This window comes from Chamaea fasciata, unplaced genomic scaffold (assembly GCF_029207755.1).
Source record: "Chamaea fasciata isolate MVZ Bird 193981 ecotype frontalis unplaced genomic scaffold, bChaFas1.0.hap1 SCAF_4, whole genome shotgun sequence".
Lineage (NCBI taxonomy): Eukaryota > Metazoa > Chordata > Aves > Passeriformes > Sylviidae > Chamaea > Chamaea fasciata.
In genome coordinates, this window is record NW_027094089.1 from 8,045,625 (window position 1) to 8,064,125 (window position 18,501).

Genomic DNA, 18,501 nt, shown 5'->3' on the forward strand with positions numbered 1-18,501 from the left:
CTCTAGCAAAGTGGTAACACACAATTCTCATTCAGTTTAAAACCACACCTATTAAGTCAATCCAAGAGTTATCTTTCATGCCATAGTCTATGTCAAACTGCCTAAATGATGCATTTTCATATTTTAAGTCCCAACCTGCAATGGTGTTATTAATATCATGTTTGCTAAAATCTGAATTTTGCCAGTAAACATTCCACACTGTCATTCCTTGCCTTTGCTGTAACCCTACTTCTAAGGCAGCTCAATCTGCAACAGAAATACCACATTCAGCCTACCTGCATTAGCTGAAATCAAACCTATGGCTTTAATGCTGCCCAAGTGTTGTCTATCTTCATACAACTGTGCAGGAGACACGCAACATAATCTAAATACACTCTTGTGGCAGAGGCACCATGAGCTAATGAGTGCACAATACCAGTATTTGTGTAGTGTATGCCCACAATTGCCTAAGAGTTTGAGGGAAGAATCTGGGGGAAATGCCAAGTTCCATATGAGTCTTATATAAGTATAGAAATTAATAAACTCTTAAACCTGCTGTTTCAGACTTTCTGCTAGCTGTACTGGACCAGGCTAGGAAAGAGTCAATTTTCTTCATATCAGCTCATATGATGCTGTGTTTTAGATTTTTGACCAAAACAGCACTGGTGACCTATATTAAAATGTGATGCTGACTCAAAGCAGCTAATGCTCTTAGAACTTTGCACTCATTTCACTTTTTTTTCAGATTACTACAACCACAATTACATTTTTTCCTGAAGACAAACATCCCTAAGAACATATCCTGTTGCTGAATAACTTGAAAATGAGATAAACTGTGAAGATACAAAGTGAATTCTTGCAAATAATAACAGTGCTCTGGAAAATTCATAAAGGTCATTGGAAAAGAAGACATGGATTTATGCTTGTTATTTTGAGAATATAGAAATATAGAATATTTTTTCTTTTTTCATAAAGAAAAAAAAGTTTTCTAAAACTATTTAGATTTTAATCTGTATTGGGTTTGCATGGGCTGGTTTTTGGTAGTGGATGGGGCTTCAGGAATGGCTTCTGTGAGAAAGTGCTAGGAGCTTCCACCATGTCCGGCAGAGCCAGTCCATGGTGGCTTCAAAGATGGATGTGCCACTGGCCAAGCCTGGGCCAATTAGAAATGGTGGTAATGCCCCTGGGATAACAGGTTTAAGAAGAAATCAAAACAAAAGTTGTTGTGCAGTTGTAACTGTGACCAGAGAAGAGTGGAGTGAGAACAAGTGACAGGAACAACTCTGCAGACACCAAGGTGAGTGCAGAAGGAGGGGAAGGAGATGCTTTGGGCACCAGAGCTGAGATTCCTCTGCAGTCCATGGTGAAGTAGCTGTGCTCCTGCATTCCACAGAGTTCCACAAGGATGCAAAGACCCACCCACAGCCCATAGAGAAGCCTCGCTCCGGGGCAGGCTGTGATCCTGTGGGAAGCCCTGTGGAGAGGAGGCCCTGCTCCCAGGCTGGAGCAGCCTGTTCCTGAAGGACTGCACTCCATGAAGAGTGACCCACGCCACAGCAGTTTTGGGAGGAGTATTGCCTGTGGGATGCACTCACACTGCTGCAGTTTGCAGGGAGCTGTTGCTCATAAGACAGAGCCAGGTTGGAGAAGTTCTTAGTGAACTGTATCCTGTGGGAGGGACCCTACGGTGCAGGAGGGGAATGGCTCCTCTCCCTGAGCAGCAGGAGAAGCCATGGGTGATCAACTGACCATAACACCCATTCCCTGTCTCCTTGTGCCGATGGGGTAGGAGGTGGAGCTGGCAAGGAGGGAAGGGTGGGGGAAGGTGATTTTAAAAGGGTTTGTTTTCCTTGTCTCTATCCTGCTCTGATTTTGTTAGTAGTAAGTTCACTTCATATCTGTAAGTTGAGTGTGTTTTACCTGTGATGGTATTTGATAAGTGAACTCTCCTGGTCCTAACCACAACCCATGAACTTAATTAAATTTTCTCTCCTCTGTCCAGCTGCATGAGTTAGCACCTTTCAAGGGTGCTTGGCATCGGCCCAGCGTCAACCTATGACATAATCTTAAAAATACAGTATTATTTTCTCTTTACTGTATAGGCTAATAATCACAGACTAATGAGAACTTGAATTAAGGGGCTGGATCTTTCGTGTTGGACCTTTAATACTGACAGATTTTTAAGTAGATTTCTCAATACCTTGAGTTCAATGTTGACCACAAGAAGAAAGATTTCCCCATCAGCTGTGGCTGATGCAGGCCATAATCAAATAATGAGACTACAAAGATTCATTTAAGATTTTTACCTTTATTGGCACCTAGGCATTCCCATTTCAAATATAATAACAATAATTTTTTTAAAAAAATTGAATAAATATTATTAGATACAAAAATTTCTAAGTACACCAGAGTGATAATATAATATTGCAAAAGCATTAAAAAATAAGTTTCAAACTTAGAAGCATAGCAACTATGTAGAACAAATGTCTTAGTCAATGTCTATTTTAATATTAAAAGACTGTAATTGACTGTAAAGACTCAGTCAATCCACTGCAAAACTAAATTCTACTATCTGCCTCAAGAGCCTCTTCAGAGATGCTAAAGCTTGAAAAAAAAAGATCTATTTAAATTAGTTTAAGATTTTATCTCAAAACAAATTAATACTGAAGGTATTGTTATTGAATTTCTATTATTATAGAAACAAGTCAAAGCTGCTCTCAGCAAGGTAAACTATCCAAAAGACAATTGCTGCTTTGGAAACTGCACTTTGGCAGCAACATCCAGCCCCCCTGAGAGTTACCTAAGTCCTGTGCATGTGGAACTTCACAAAACTATGGAAAACATACAGTCTTAAAGAGCTTTTCAACTGTAAACCTACAGGTATTATCATGGTAATTACATTTATAATTACAGAATAAAAACAGTTCCAAAGCAAAAAAGCATATAGCCTATGCAAGGAAATCAATGCATCACAGAATCCAAGCTCACCTTTTAAGGACAAGAGAAATCCCAAGAGGTTGTTTCTTTATTGAAATTTAACAGCACCAGGCCCTAAAAAAATGATTTTGTGAAGATACAAAAAAAATGTATCTTCATTTAAAAGTGTTTTTAACAACCCATTTATGTATATCATTGCTAAAAAGTGCAAAAACATATCATGATATACATAAAATAAACCCCTTTCCTCTGTAAGCCACATTTAACAAGTTTTCTTCCTGTTTACTTTCACTGTAAATTGGAAGCACTTTGTGTCTAGTACGCAATTTTTCTAACAGGAATTACAATTTTAAATGAAGATCTTAAAATGTGTTCAGTTTTCAGCTTTAAAAAAATCACTGTCTTGATGTTAAAGTTCAGCTTATGTCAGCCACTATTTCAAATGTCTAACTAGGCAGCAGTTTGTTAAGTCTGATACAATAATTATATATAAAGCCAAGTAGCAGAGTGACAACCGCTGACTTACGATTAATTTTTATGAAAACAGAGAAGAATTTGTTCTATATCAGATTAAATTAATGCAACATAATACTGGTCCACAATCAATTGTAAAAAGTATTGTGTTACATCATGTGTCCTACACAACCTTTTTGAATATATGACCTTTAAGTTGCTGAAGGTTGCCTCAGAATTTGGCTCAGTTCAGGCAAAACATCTGTTCCCTTTGCAGGTATACTGTAAGGACTTTTTTCTCAGTTGGATTTAGAGCACAGCAAGTGAGCCCTTTTCTGACCGATCATATACACCTCAGCATTTGTAAATCAAGCTCTGGGCTGACAACAGCAGGTCCACAATCCGTCACCCTTTCTCAGCTAGCAAGGCCATTTGACTGCTGTGAGAACTGCTCTTATCATGTCATCAAATCAAAGCATGTTGAGAAGAGGGAATGCAAGAGGCATCTGCAGAATTCCCACAATGTAGTGACTTTGGAACATTGACAGATGCATCTGTCATTTTATACCTTCAACTAACCTGCTGTCTGCTGGCCTGACATAGCAAAGCTGTCCAAGAGTAACTCCAGCTCTCTCATGTTGTTTTCATACGTCTCTGTTAGAAAGACCTGGTGTTTCTTGGCCTTTATTTGACAGGAGGAACAGACAGACAAGACAAGAGGGGGTGGGGAAAGAACCCATTAAAATAAGTAAACAGAAGAAATACATATCACAATGATATATTTGTTCCTCTTTAAAATTAAATTTCTGCTATGTTTATGTCTTTTCTCAAGCTAAGAGACCTAATCTGACATAACAAATAAGAACCCTGTAACACACAATATAAAACTAATGGATTTCAAAAGCAAAACAAAAGACGGTTGTACAAAAACTCAGCCTTCATCATCTTCGGCTTTAGAAGTATCTTAACGGACATTAAATTCCGCCCATCTATGCAAGCAGTGAAATCTGTTGTTACACCCTACAAGGGCATCCAGAAAGACACCAAACTACTGGCAGACAGGCTAGCAATCCATGATTTGGCACTCAGTCAAATCCCACACCTATTCTCATTGCAAACCTGCCTACTTCAATTGTTAATATGTTCCATGCTATATAGGGATTTCTTCAATACCAAAACTTCATCCTTATGTATGGAACATAAAGCTACAGAGTTCTTAGACCCTATCACTGAATTTTCTTAAATAAAGTTGTTCACTGAGTGCAGTCTATTGTTCAAATCAAGACACCAAATTTTTCGAGGCCAGAAAAGTTCTACAGCAAATCTTTTAAATCACTACAGTAGAAAGACTACACCAAATAACTCCTTCAATTTATATCTGATATTATAACCTGCAGTTTTCAAAGACATGCATCCATAATTCCAGATAAGACCAAGGTCCTTTTGGGTATATGTAGTTTTGACTTCTCAAGGAAATGTATGATTTTAGCTGCTGACTGACAAAAAGTAATATACCACACCAATTTAGAAAATCTAAAAGCAGCAAAAATAAATGAAGAGCAACCACCCCTACCCCCCCACCCCAATTCAAGAGGAAACTAGATTTAAATAACTTCACAATTTTCTTATGACAAAGGTTATGGTCAAAGACGTCACATGACTTTTAACTGCTCAATTTATTTTCATTCTAAATTGTAACATATATTTGCGTAATTTCCATTTCTACTTGGTAATGGAGAGTTAATCTTTTTTACTGAGCAAAATTCTACTGGTTTTTATCATATCTAGAAACTGTTGCTTTAGTTATGCTTCACTGCATGTCAAAGAACCCAGGCAATTTCTTATGTGTGGGAAACATCCTCCCCAGGAAAACTGCTACATACGGGTAACATATAACTGTCAGGATAAAAAAAAAAAAGAAATGCATTTAATTCTCTGCAGTCCTCTTCACTATTCAGTTTAAATATTTTATAAATTTGCTTTACTCTTTCAATTTTAATTATATGTACTGCATATCAACTAATATATTATTCATATGTATATTTCAGTGTTAGGTCCCTTGTAGCATTTACACTCTTTTCCTTGTGTGAGAGTTTGTACTACGCTTCATAAAGAATTTCCAAATCACTTCTATATATTGAAAAATAACCAAGGTTTAATTCCTATTCCATAAACTTATCTATATAAATAGAGCTTGTAAATGTTGAGATTCAGTAAAAATATTTTGTGGGATGCAAGCACATTAAAGTCATTTAGGTTCGCATAGTGACATCATCTCAAAGACCTCGCAAATTAAAAATAAGAAAATATAAAAATATGAAAACATCACAAAAAAATAAGTACTCTTTTTATCATAAAATATTCCAGCACAGAGAAGGTGAGACTAAAGCTCCCCAGAAAAACATTTTCCTATGGAAAAGTCAAATATGAGAATTTTTTTCAATCTTATGCAATTTTTCCATTTTGTTTCATTCATTTACCATAATTTAGTCAGTGTATTCCAGTCTATTCAGCCTTCACCACTTCTCTGTGCTTCATTTGCTAACTGCATCTACACTTCTGAAGTCAATTTTAGTCCCTTTTTCAACAGCAATAAAGATCAAAAGGAAATTACTTAGACTAGCCAGTCTCTCTACACTTAAACTGCAAAATATTTAGCATCTTTCCTTTCTAACTTTTATTTTCAATCACTGTCTCCATTATCAGAAATTGAAGGAAAAAAATACTGTAAATTACTCTGCTAAAAATCCAGGCACAGTCCAAAAGGTTCTACTATTGATCTGATTTCTTATGTCTCACTGACAGTTATCTAGTAAGAATGCATACAGTCATAAACTCATGAATTTAAGCTGACAGGATCTGTGGAGGTCATCTAGTCCCACTCCCCACTCAGAGCATGGTATGGTCAAAGTCAGGCTAGGCAGATCTGAAATGGTTCAGTCAAGTTTTGAGCATCCTCAAAGATGACGTTTCAATAAATCCCGTTCCAGTATCTCACAATCCGCATTTTGAAGTTTTCTGTTTTCCCCTTACACGAAATTACAACTTCCCCGTTTTCTCTTATACTTCTAATGCACAGATCTAAGAAGGGCGTAAGCTCCATCATCTCCACAAGCACCCAGTTGATAGTTTACAGCAGTAGCTATTATCTCCCTAGTTTTCTTCAGTCTGAACAAACAGAGGGAGTATGCATAATGCTTTACATTGAAAAGGAAAATGGCGTACACGACTACAGAGTCAAACACAATCAATTGCAGCTGACAGATTCAGCTGTTCCAGGAGATGCAATTACAATCCTTAACAACTCCGTCCATCAACATGTTTTGCCATTCCTGTTGAACTGTTGGAGAAATAAAGGTGTAATTGTTTCCTAGGCTATTTCAAAAGGGGAATCAGTTGAGAAAATTGCTAAAGCCTTTACGTAAAGAGAGTTTGCTTCACAGACCACATTACGAGAAACAGGTAGAAGAATATTTGTAAAGTAAGTCTTCTGCTGACTTTGCTTGACTCCCTGTAAACCAGAATGGACCATTCTTGACCGAGACAGTGGTCCTTGGAAACAACCTTGAAAATCAAAGGCAAGGACAATATGGATATGCAGGGAACTCCTGACTAAAGTATCAAGTATTAATAGGAAGCATATAGAAGGTTGTTCAGACATAGTAAACTTGGAAAAATACAGATACATTGTTAAAGCCTAGAGGGATATGTTTTGGAATGCCAAAATCCAGCTAAAGTTGAATCTGGCATGGGATAGGAAAAGCAAAAGAAAAAGATTTCTGAAGCACTTCACCTGCAAAAGGACTAGGCAAAATGTGGGGTGGGCCCACTGCTAATGAGGCAGTGATCTGATGACTAAGAGAGAGAAAAAGCCTTCTTATTGCTTTTTTCACCTCAGTCTTCACTGGAAGAACCTGCCTTTGGGAATTCCAGGTCTCTGAGATCAGTGAAATTTCCATGAACAGGAGAACTTCTAGTATATTTTATAAAGTATATTTTAAGTTCTCAAAATATACTAGAAGTATTTCCCACACTCCCCAAAAGACAATTCCCTTTTTCACAATATATTCCAAACTGAAGGCTAAAAACCTAACAACATGGGAGAAAAAATCATACTTTCTGAACTCAGAATATATGCTGAATTTTAACATATAAAATACTTTCTTGAAACAAACTTCATATCCTTAAAAAAGGCTCCTATTATCATAAAACAGCTCTTGAGGACAAAGAAAATGTAGTTTGCAAGATATTTATTTAATCACCAATTTCAAAACACAATTGAACTTTGAAAGACATTAAAGAGAAGCCAAATATTTTTCATTAAAAATACTGTAGACACCAATGAGGAGAAAATCTTTTTTCCAAATACTTTCTATCCTTATCTGTAGGGATAACTTGAACTATTCAGAAAACCGACTGCTATAAAGTTCTTCCACTCACTGTCAGACTTGCATCAATCCTCCAGAAGGATATTTTTATTCATCTGGACAAGTTCCTACAACCTTGGTTGTAGACATATTTTCCTGAACTACCAGGATTTAATTTTTGTTCCCGTACCAATACAGAAATGATGCCCCATTGTTTTTCCAGCATTTTTGTAAAAGCCATGGTTGACTAAAATAAATGTAAACTCTATGCACAGGCCACAGAACCTGATGCTGCAAATGTGCATCTCTATCTCCAGTTCAGTAACTTCTAAAAAGTAAACATGTGGGCAGGACTTTGAAGCCATTCCATAACAAAACCACTGCAGTAGTATGCAGGGAGTTGGGGTCCAGCTATACAATGAACTGCCTTAATTCCTGAGGAATTTTCTCAATTTTGTTTACAGCTACAAGGGTGTCCTGGGGGGGGGCTCTGTTGCACAGGGACTAATTCACCTACTCAGTCGGCAGTACAAATTCCAACTGGTGATAGCAGAGTAAGAGCCAAATCCAGAACTATCCACATAGCCACCAAGGAGCAGCATGTTCAGATACTCCTTGAAAAGTGCTGATGTAAATTCTTTACAAAAATATCAGAATGTTTACCAGGCACAACCTTGGGGGCAGCAAATCAAAGCATTTACAGAAATACAAAAGACTGTTCCATATTTTACAAAACACTGGTTTTACTCAAGTGATGCTTTGTAAAGCAGAAAAGTGGCACAAATTTTTCAACAAACAGGCATAAATTGTATTATAAGAAATGAAACAAAACCAAACTATCACTGACAAACTCTCTCCTTGGGCTACTAATTATTTTTGTTCAAGTTATCAAACTATTGAATAGTTTTATTTTCCTACATTAGCTGGAATATTCAAAAATCTATAGAAGAGTCTGGCCACATGTAAATTAAACACAATCTCTCAAGATATGTAGTATCTTAGACTTACAAATTAATCAAAATGCTAAAGTTTTATTGAAATCATTCTTCTCCCATGAAAAGAGATTTGTAACAACTTTTGGTGGGAGAGAATGTTATGAAGTATCTCTTTGGGTTTTGAGGTTTATTTTTTTTTTCCAAGTCAAAGAAAGTTTTTTGAGAACTGCAACTTTAAATTTTAGATGCTTGTCTTCCAACACCAGGACATCATCGCTTGAGTGACCTCTGCACTTCCCAAATAAATTACAAAATTAGTTTGTTTGCAGAAGATCATTTCAGCATATGCTTCAGACTAACCAGTCTTCTTACATTAGGACAATGACAGAAGTAACATCTAGGAAAAAAACACTCCCCCCCACAATGTTAAGGCAAGAAAAAAACAATCAAGGTAAAACAACACTTGACAATCATTAGCACAAAATTAATTAAGAATGTGTATCAGGACTGGTATTTTTTTTTTAACTGAAAGAAACTGTTCACATTAAATTTCCTAGAAGATATTTACATCTTTGCCATTGTGTACTACTCCACAGAAGTTGCAGAACAGAATCATAATCCTCAGGGTGCTTCACTGTCTGTTCAGTCAATACCTAGGCAACTTCTGTTAAAGAACAATGCTTAATGTGTACGACCTGGAACTAGATTCTCAAACATTTCTGTTCTGACATTCAGCATACGATAACCTACAAGGCTTTTATGGACAGCTGAGATGCAAACAGAGCTTGACTTCAGGCATGGATGTAAGAGTAAGATTTACAGGACATGGGGGAAAAGGCAAGCTGTGTGTAATCTGCTATGCAACTTATATACAAATAATGCTAGTTCTGATAGAATCTATAAAAAGGGGCACTCCTGCTTCCCAATCAAATAACAAACGTCTTCAAGAAAAATACAAAGCCATCAAAGGTGATAAAAATTTAATCCCACAGGGGACCACTAATACACATCTTCAGAAAGTGAGTATTTTTATTACCTGTTCAAGACAGTCTTGTGCCTTGAAATCAATCCAGTAAAACAATTTTAAAAACCTGCTATATGAATAAGACAGTTCTTTCAAGTGGGGGTAATCTATTCTCTTCTTTCAGTAACACAACAAACAATGGTTTGAGTACATCATTTAATACTGTTGTCTTTACCAAAAAATCTCAAGCATGAATAGAATTTTGTCCTGAATTCTTGTCAGGCATAGCATACATTTTACTATGGAATTTTTCTTTGTATTCTTTTTGTGCCTGATAAAATTATTTTTTCAGGTTGACTAAGACAGCAAATGTCTTTTAATACTTTACTGCTTGCATCGAAGAAGCTGTGTCTTCCTAAAGGAAAAACTTTTTTAAATTTTATTTTTCTTCAATTTATTAATAACCAATCTACCTGGGAAGTGGATAACACTAAGACAATGTTTGGAATAACTTCATTAGCTGAAGAGGCGACACCAACAAATCTGAAGATTCTCTGATGCAGATCTCTGCTCCTATATGCTGAATAGCACAGTGTCTGCCAGAAGAAAGGAAGAGATCACAGTATTCTCCTACACTCATAGGTCCAAGAGAAAGCAAGAACAGAAATTTATAACCTTAGAGAAAAAAAAATTGGCTAAGTATAGAAATACTGTAAATGCTACTATACAATGAAGAGAAAAAAGGTTTTCTAGATCATAGAATCATAGAAGAGCTTGGTTGGGAAGGAACCTCAAAGTTCATCTAGTTCTAATGCTAGACCAGGTTGCTCAGAGCCCCCTCCAACCCAGCCTTGAACTCTTCCAAAAACAGGGCATCCACAACTTCTCTGTTATGAGAACAACTTGTTTAAGTGCCTCACAACTCTCATAATAAAGATTTCTTTCCAAATATATGATGAAAACCTTCTTTCAGCTTGGAGCCATTCCCCTTCTGAAAAGCCATGCACTTCTGAAAAGTCTCTATTCATCTTTCTTGTAAGCGCCTTTCAGGTACTGGAAGGTCACAGTTACGCCATCCCAAAGCCTTCTCTTCTCCAGGCTGCCTCATAGCAGAGTCGCTCCATCCCTGTAATAATCTGGTGACCTCCTCTGGACGTGCTGCAACAAGTCCATGTCCATCCTGTGCTGCGGACCCCAGAGCTGGATGTAGCACTGCAGGTGGGGTCTCACCAGAGCAGAGCAGAGTAGAGGGGTAGAATCCCTTCCCTGCCCTGCTGGCCGCTCTGCTTTGGATGCAGCCCAGGATGCATTTGGCTTTCTTTCTCTCTGCAGGGTCACGTCCAGCCCCTCATCCACCAGCACCCAGCACCCTCAAGCCCTTCTGGCCAGGCTGCTCTCCATCTGTTCATCCCCCAGCCTGTGTTGACACTGGGGGTTGCCCTGATCCAGGTGCAGCACCTTGTACCTGGTCTTGATAAATAATGTAAGATTTTCATGTGCCCACTTCTCCAGTTTGTGTAGGTCTTTCTGGATGGCATCCTGTCCTTCAGGTGCGTCAACCACACGACTCAGCTTGGCATCATCAGCAAATTTGCTGAGGGTGCTCTCCCATCCCTTTATCTGTATCATTGATATCCTAAGCTTTTTGCTTTGACCCTCCTGCTATTAAAGAGGATGGCAAAATTGATATTAAAAGTTGGGGTGTGTAGAGACAGTGGGAAGGCACCAACTGGTCATTTAAAAGGAAAAATATTTCAGAAAACAATCTTGTAAAATACATCCAATACGACAAATGCACACCAAAAATAAAAAAAAATTAAAAAAAAACCCAAATCAACTAAAAAGTTTGTCACCTTCAAAGAAGACATTTTCAAACAATTTTTGTAGTCAAATGCTTACACTAAAAGCATTATATGAAATAGGAATATGCAAGTCTACAATAGTAACTAGGCAAGCTGGAGGAAAAAAACCTTGGATAGGAAGAGAGAACATTCTTCACACAAAATTATAATCCATATCCACAAACTGCCTTCTTCTTTAGAAATGCAAAGACTGGTTACTCTTGACTCGTAGCCACACTTTTGAAATAGTTGTTTTTTGCAAACAACTTAGCTTGGGGGTGCTAATTTTGCAATTAGCTTCTCCAATATCTCTGTTTCACAAAACAAAGTAATATAAATAAAAATCAAAGTAATGCAAGGTCAGATTTATTCCACAACTCAGCACAGCAAATGCAGGTTATGTTCAGAGTATGTTTAAAAATCCTAAACAATGAGTGTCACAGGCTTTTTGTCTTACCATTGCAAGTTCACTCTGTAGCTCTCTGCAGCATTTTTCAGCATCCCTTAGTCTCGCAGAGAGGTCTGTAATTACCTTCTTCTTTTCCTCAATCACTTCTTCCATTTGATTGTTTGAGGAGAAACACTCTCTTTCTAATCTGGAAAGTTTCAACATTAGAACATTTTAATCAAAAACACTTACATCAAATATTCTACATATTTTTAAAAGACAATCTGGGTATCAAATCATGTTAGAACATCATATGACTTATGAAGTTGTTTTCCTCATTTTTTTTTAAGTGAAGAAACTTATATATTCCTTCTAAGAAAAACTTCTCCATTATGATTATATTCTTTTCCATTACCAAGGCTTATGTTAGAATTCCAGCCATAAATTAAACATAAATTTGATCATTTGGATATGGACTCTGCACTACATGTAATAAGCAGAAGTCATCATATTTTAATTAATACATTAGTTCTCTTCAGAAATACATCACATCTTGCATCATTAACATTGATTTCAAGTACAAAGCTTGCTCCTCGAGTTTCCACATACCTGACTATATTCTTACCCTGGTTTTGGCCAGAAAAGGGTTAATTTTTGCAGTAGCCAGGAGTGGGCATGGCTAGGACCTAGAGGTTATTCTATACCACCTCATGTAATTTTCTGGGGACTGGGGAAGGGCTCCCTTATGGGTAGTGTGGCAGAGGGACTGGGTATGGCTGGGGGTTTCCACAGTGTGCAATCACAGGTGAATCGACCACTTTTTTTTTTCCTCATACACTCTGTCATTAGTATTGTTGCTGTTACAGTTCATTGTCTTATTTCATCATTGTGTCCAGTTAAGTGTCCTTATGTCAGCTCATGATCTTTACTTTTGGTGACTCCAATTCTCCTCTCCAGCCCGTCACAGAAGGAGGCAGAAGAGGAGGGGTGAATGATCAAGCAGCACATGGTTTGGAGTGTTTCCGCAGGAACACTATATTGGGGAACACCATTCTTAAACAATGATGATTCTACTCAGAACAGCATGATTTCAATAGCAGACAATTCAAAATTTCAAACAGCTCTTGTACTACATCAGTCCTCCTGGTATTCAAGAAAACAAATATATAGAAAGTCTGGCATGGATAAAAAAGGTGGGTCATGAGACCAAACAACAGCAAATAGGAGACACATTCAGAGACAGGAAGTCAAGGAAAAATTTTGAAGGATTGCCTAAGTATATAGGGATGGAAAGGAGGCGCCTCAGGAAAAGCTAGAATTAACATTCACAAAAGATGACAAAGACGAGAAGGGATTTTACCACTGTTATGGCAGGAAAGAAAACGTATACAGACTTCTACACAAAATAGCTATTTTATCAACGGCAGAGAGGGGAGGTCACCATACTCCCTGCCTTTTTGTCCTCCATCTGCCCTGACAAGGTCTAGTCCCAAGCCTCTATGGTCAGTAAAAGGCCACAAAAAGGAGAAAAATTGCTAGCAATAGGTGAGGATTGAGTCTGAGATAACCTGTGAGAACACAACCCATAGAATTGAACAGGTCAGCCCACCTACACCCAAAGGTTCTGGTAAAGCTGGTCAATGTCAAAGTGACATTGCTCATTATCATCATGAAAGGTCACAAAAACTGGGGAAGTCCTTGGCAAATGAAGAAAGGCAAATGTCACACTTATATTTGTCAAAGGTCAAAAGGAGAAATCAAGGAACTATAAACTACTGAGATTCACTTCAGCCCTGGAAGGTTACGAAGCAAATCCTTCTAGAACCATTTTCTGGGCTCATGAAAGAGACAAAGGTGATCAGGAACACTCAGAGAGGATTTACCAAAGCTTAATCATATCTGACCAACCCAGTTATATTCCATGATAAAATTATCAGGGCTGTGAACAAAAGGAGGGCAAGTAGATCAAATATAACAATTCTAGCAAGAATTTTAGCACTTTGTCACACAGTATTTTTATAGCTGTTAAAACTTACGTCTACATATGTGAATTATAACATGGATAAAAGTGGTTTAATAGTAAAGCCCAGATGGTAGTAGCTGGAATGGCTGTAATACTGTAGAGTTCTGTATAAGATCTGTTTAACAGCTTCATCCATCACTTGGAATAAGCCAAGAGTGCAGTTTCATAATACTTGCAGTGAACAGTGAACTCGGTGTGGGTAGATCATGACACAATACAATTGATACACTCAACAGAAGAGCTGCCATTCTCTAGTCACGGAGGAAGAATGGGCCAGAATGGACCTCCTGAGATTCAACAGTGACATGTGCAAAGACCTTAATTTAGGAAGCAAGACCACCCTAAAGTGATGTGGCTCGTAACTGGCTGGGTAGAAGCTATGCTCAAAAAGAACTGGGTAACCAAGCTGGGGTGGGCTATGGGAATGGTCACCACCATGGTAGGCAACAGAAACACATATAAGAACTGAGGAAACTTGGCATGTTCAAGCTGGAGAAGAGAGAATTCCACAGTGTATAACAGGCCTCCCAGTATCTAAAAGGAGGCTATCAAAGAAATGCAGTCAATCACTTCACAGCAGTGTTTGTCTACAAGACAAGTAGTGTATCCAAAGAGGTTTCGATAAGGAAAAATGTTTTCCAGCTTTATGGAACAGGTTCCCAGAGAGGTTGTGCCATCTCCATTCTTCACGTTTTCAAGACCTAGCTGGATGAAACCCTGAAGAGCCTGATCTCAAAACTTATATTGGTTTGAGCAGCAAGTTGGACCACAGATCTCCTGCAATTCCTTTCAACCGGAATTATTCTTTGATGTAGCTCTCAGCAGTAGAAACGTCCAGGTGTTGCTCATCCCTTTGCTTCTTCTCCTAGCACTTCTGTCTCCCTGGAACTGAAAGTAGTGCAAAGGGCTCAAAGTTCTTCCAATTTTGAAGCTTTTGAATCAATATTGTCACTTTAGGACTTTTAATTCATTTGTTAAAGATTACTGTACCTTTTCAGTTGAAGGAATAATTCAGCAGTCCTCCAAATACCTATATGCTTTTGCATCAGCCTGGCTGATTTTTTGCTGTAGCTGCAGATGTTTACTTCTTGTTCTTCAAAACCTGCCTGTTTCAGTCCCCCAAAGTAGCATCTACTCTCACAGCTTTCAGAAACACAGCAAAAGAGGTTCCAAATTATAATATGTCATATTCTCACTCTTCAAGAAAAGTAAATTCACACAGAGACCCACATTCCATGTTGCTTCCAATTTACACAGTGCTACTGGGTTCAGAGCTAATTAATAAATTATGCAACCCAGAAAAGCCTGTTAGCTTGGTTTTGGTTATTACAACTACATTTTTTCTAAGGAAAGAAAAAAAATGCCACCCGGAAAAGCCTGTTTGCTTGGTTTCAGTTATTATAACTACATTTTTTTTTCTGAGAAAACAAATTCTTACAGCATTATACAGCTTCCAGCTTTGGCATTATTTACCTACATCAAGTCCAGCTAAGGAGACATACAAGTGTTCTAGCACAACAAATGAAAGTCTCTAAGACTTTCATTTGGCTAGGGCTTAAAGACAAACTCATGTAAGTCCTCCAGAAAAAGAGAAAATATGTTTGGATGCCAATCTATGTCTTAAAAAAAAAAAAAAAAAAAAAGAGCCAAGATCCTGACATTGTCTGAAGTCCAAGGACCAGACCCTTCAAAGCTAAGTAGATCAAAGGCTGTTGTATTCTCTCAGAAGGTGTCCAGTGAAAGCAATCACTGATATTCACCAATGTTACTGACACTTTTATGCTTCAAAGAATAGAAAGGGCACAGGAAATAGATGAGGCAGTACCTGCCCAGCCCATGTAATCACCTCAAGGGAACTGAGTAGACTGATGTCCACCTCGGAAAAAACTTGATCTTCGCTACTTATCTTAATAGAGGTCTGGAAATTTATTTGTCTGGACTAACAAAATTGTGAGGATAGCCTGTTCATGTTTCTTCAACATCTCTTAAAAAAACCACCAACTGTTTTAACTGTCTTAACTTCCATGGAAAGGTATGCATTCTCTGAAATCACAAAAGACAATTTGCTTTCAAAAAACTCAGCTGGCAGAAGCTGCTAGAAGTAATTGACTGAATCAACACATGATTGCAAGCAGTGAAAAGCACTCTTTGGATATTAGACAATATTTATTTTCATATTCAATTAACACACAGAACAGATGCCTCAAGCAGACATAAATTCTGTTTTATCCCAAAAAAACTCTAGGATAGGGCAAATAGCCTTCCTGAAAAAGAAACACTGAACATAATTGTCCAGTTTAGAGCAAAAAGAGAAGGCTTTTTAAGGTTCATCTTGCATTTTAGTAACATAAGAATTTACTTCTCAGTAAGCACTACTATTGAAATTCCAAAGGCAAATGGTACCACATCCGTAAAAACTGTATTTCATAGCCTTAAGTACAAAAAAATATATTTATTCAGGTATTTCCTTCAGTAATTTCAAACAAAAAAACACACTCTCTAAAAGAACTCTTATTTTTCTTTTTTGATGATAACATTTTTCAAAGATGTAGATTATGTTGATCAAAATATCCTAGACATAAACCCCTTCAATTCTCAAAGAAATATCTTCATACATCCAGATAAACGATTCTCACAAGGAACAAAACATTCTTGAATGCACAATACAATTCAACATCTAACCATCATTATGTTGGTCCAAGTAATCTAATACAGAAAACTATCTTTAAGTGTTTCTCAGAGACATAACTGGAAAGCTTCTACCTATAGATGTTTATATTTTTAAACAAATTTACAAATCTCAAAATTTAAAACCAGATCTTGTGGCAAAACTTGTAAAATTCTAATGGTTTAGAAAATACCTAAACAGATGTTTAAGTTACATTAAAAATGCTGCTAATTAGCTAATATTTTATTATCATCTATTGGTTCCCAGAACACATTCATACTAACAAGTCTCTGACTGATTACAGAAAACCATATTATGGCAGCCGTGTTGACAAGACAGGATAGCTTCTTCTAGACTGAAAACTACAATGCCTTAATAAGCATTAAACAAAAAAACCCTCCAAATTAAAAAGCCCCATATTTCACTGAGGATGATTAATTTTTGTGGTCTAACGTTAATACAAAGAACTTTAGAATATTAGGTGTTGGAACAAGTGAAGAAATGGTTCAAGAATAAACACTGGAAGAACACTAGCTCAAGAAAACTTTTGTAACATGAATTTTTCCATATTTTCTGGGCCACTCAAATATGGGAACCTACCAGAGGGAAAAGAAAAAACCCCACTACACTAAATTAAAAACTAAGAAAATAACCAAACCAAGACTAAAAAAAAAAAGAACCATAGTCCATATGGTCTGTAAGAATAAAAAGTTACATAGTTATATACAAGAAAAACTCAGACAGTAGAAAGTCTGCCTGTTATGCAGAACTACTGATCAAACAACCAATCCTCAAAAAAAAAAGAGGCTGGTTTGCAAACAAAGGAGCCTTTTTAAAACAAAACAATAAAAATGGAAAAAAATGTCAAATCAATGGTCTAGACCTTCTCCAGCTCAAGGAAAGGCAAGAACTTAGTATCAGTTTAGTGTCATGTATTTACTGACAGAGAACCCATGCTCACAGCAAAAAAAAACAGGCAGGATGAGATTACAGTTTAATTAACTGATGTTATTTCAGAACTGTAGACAATCTTGAAATATACTTACTCCATTTCACAACTGTGAAGACTGCAGTCTTCCTGAAGAATCATTTTAGATTATTATCATAATGTATTTTACAAATTTTTATCATAAAAGTTACATATTTTTCTTTGAGAAATAAGTTTGCACTTTGTAATGTAACTCTGGTTTACCTAAATGAACAACCACCTCTTTTGACCCTTCTTTTAACAAAGAGCTCCATGATGTTTATAATACAGCACAAGTTTTAACTATATTACTAAAAACATCTCTGTAAGCATGAATATAGGAAGACTTAAGCCATAAAATGCCTTTTTGTAGGGAAATCAGTTTCTTTTTTCCCCTCTACTGTGAAGTGCTCCTGTTCTGAGGAGGCGGGAACTTGATGTTACTCCCTCTTTGTGTTAACTCCTCCCTTGACCCAAACCCTAAACTCTAACCTGCAATACCCTATAAAAACCGCACTACCCTGCCTTTGCGGGCTCTTTCGTCCGCATCCCCCTTCTGGTCTTCAGGGGAAATATATGGACTCTCGAGCTTAACAGAACAGAGACCTGTCTTTTCTGTTCCCCTGCCGGCACCAGCAGCTAAACCCTCCCTGGACATGATGGACTCTGTAGCTACACCATGCTGCACTCTACTGCTTGCATGAGCAAGTCACCACAACTACTTTTATGTACAGACCTCCATAATCCTGGACTGAGAGATGCAAACTCTGCCTTTTCCAACCCATTCTACTACCTTGAGTTTCTCCCCACAACTCCACTGTGTGCCACCCATTTTATGTCATCTTAAACCCCCTTTTCCCCTAAATTTCACAAACTACTATCTATTCTTTATTTCACCTCACTTCTCTGTCTTCCAACACCATTCTTCCTGACATTTTCTCACCCCAATATAAACTTCATTCAGCCAAGAAAGACGACT

At 37.4% G+C, this 18,501-nt stretch overlaps 1 protein-coding gene across 1 annotated transcript in view; it reads right to left on the reverse strand.

The window, feature by feature from the left end:
* CCDC171 (coiled-coil domain containing 171) overlaps window positions 1-18,501 on the reverse strand; it is a 153,178-nt gene that overhangs the window by 103,095 nt on the left and 31,582 nt on the right. Inside the window, exons 8-9 of the mRNA XM_066180817.1 lie at window positions 11,934-12,072; window positions 3,949-4,051 (exon numbers count right to left, since the gene is read on the reverse strand). Of these exons, the coding sequence (XP_066036914.1) occupies window positions 3,949-4,051; window positions 11,934-12,072 (242 nt within the window). The remainder of the gene's footprint in view (window positions 1-3,948; window positions 4,052-11,933; window positions 12,073-18,501) is intronic.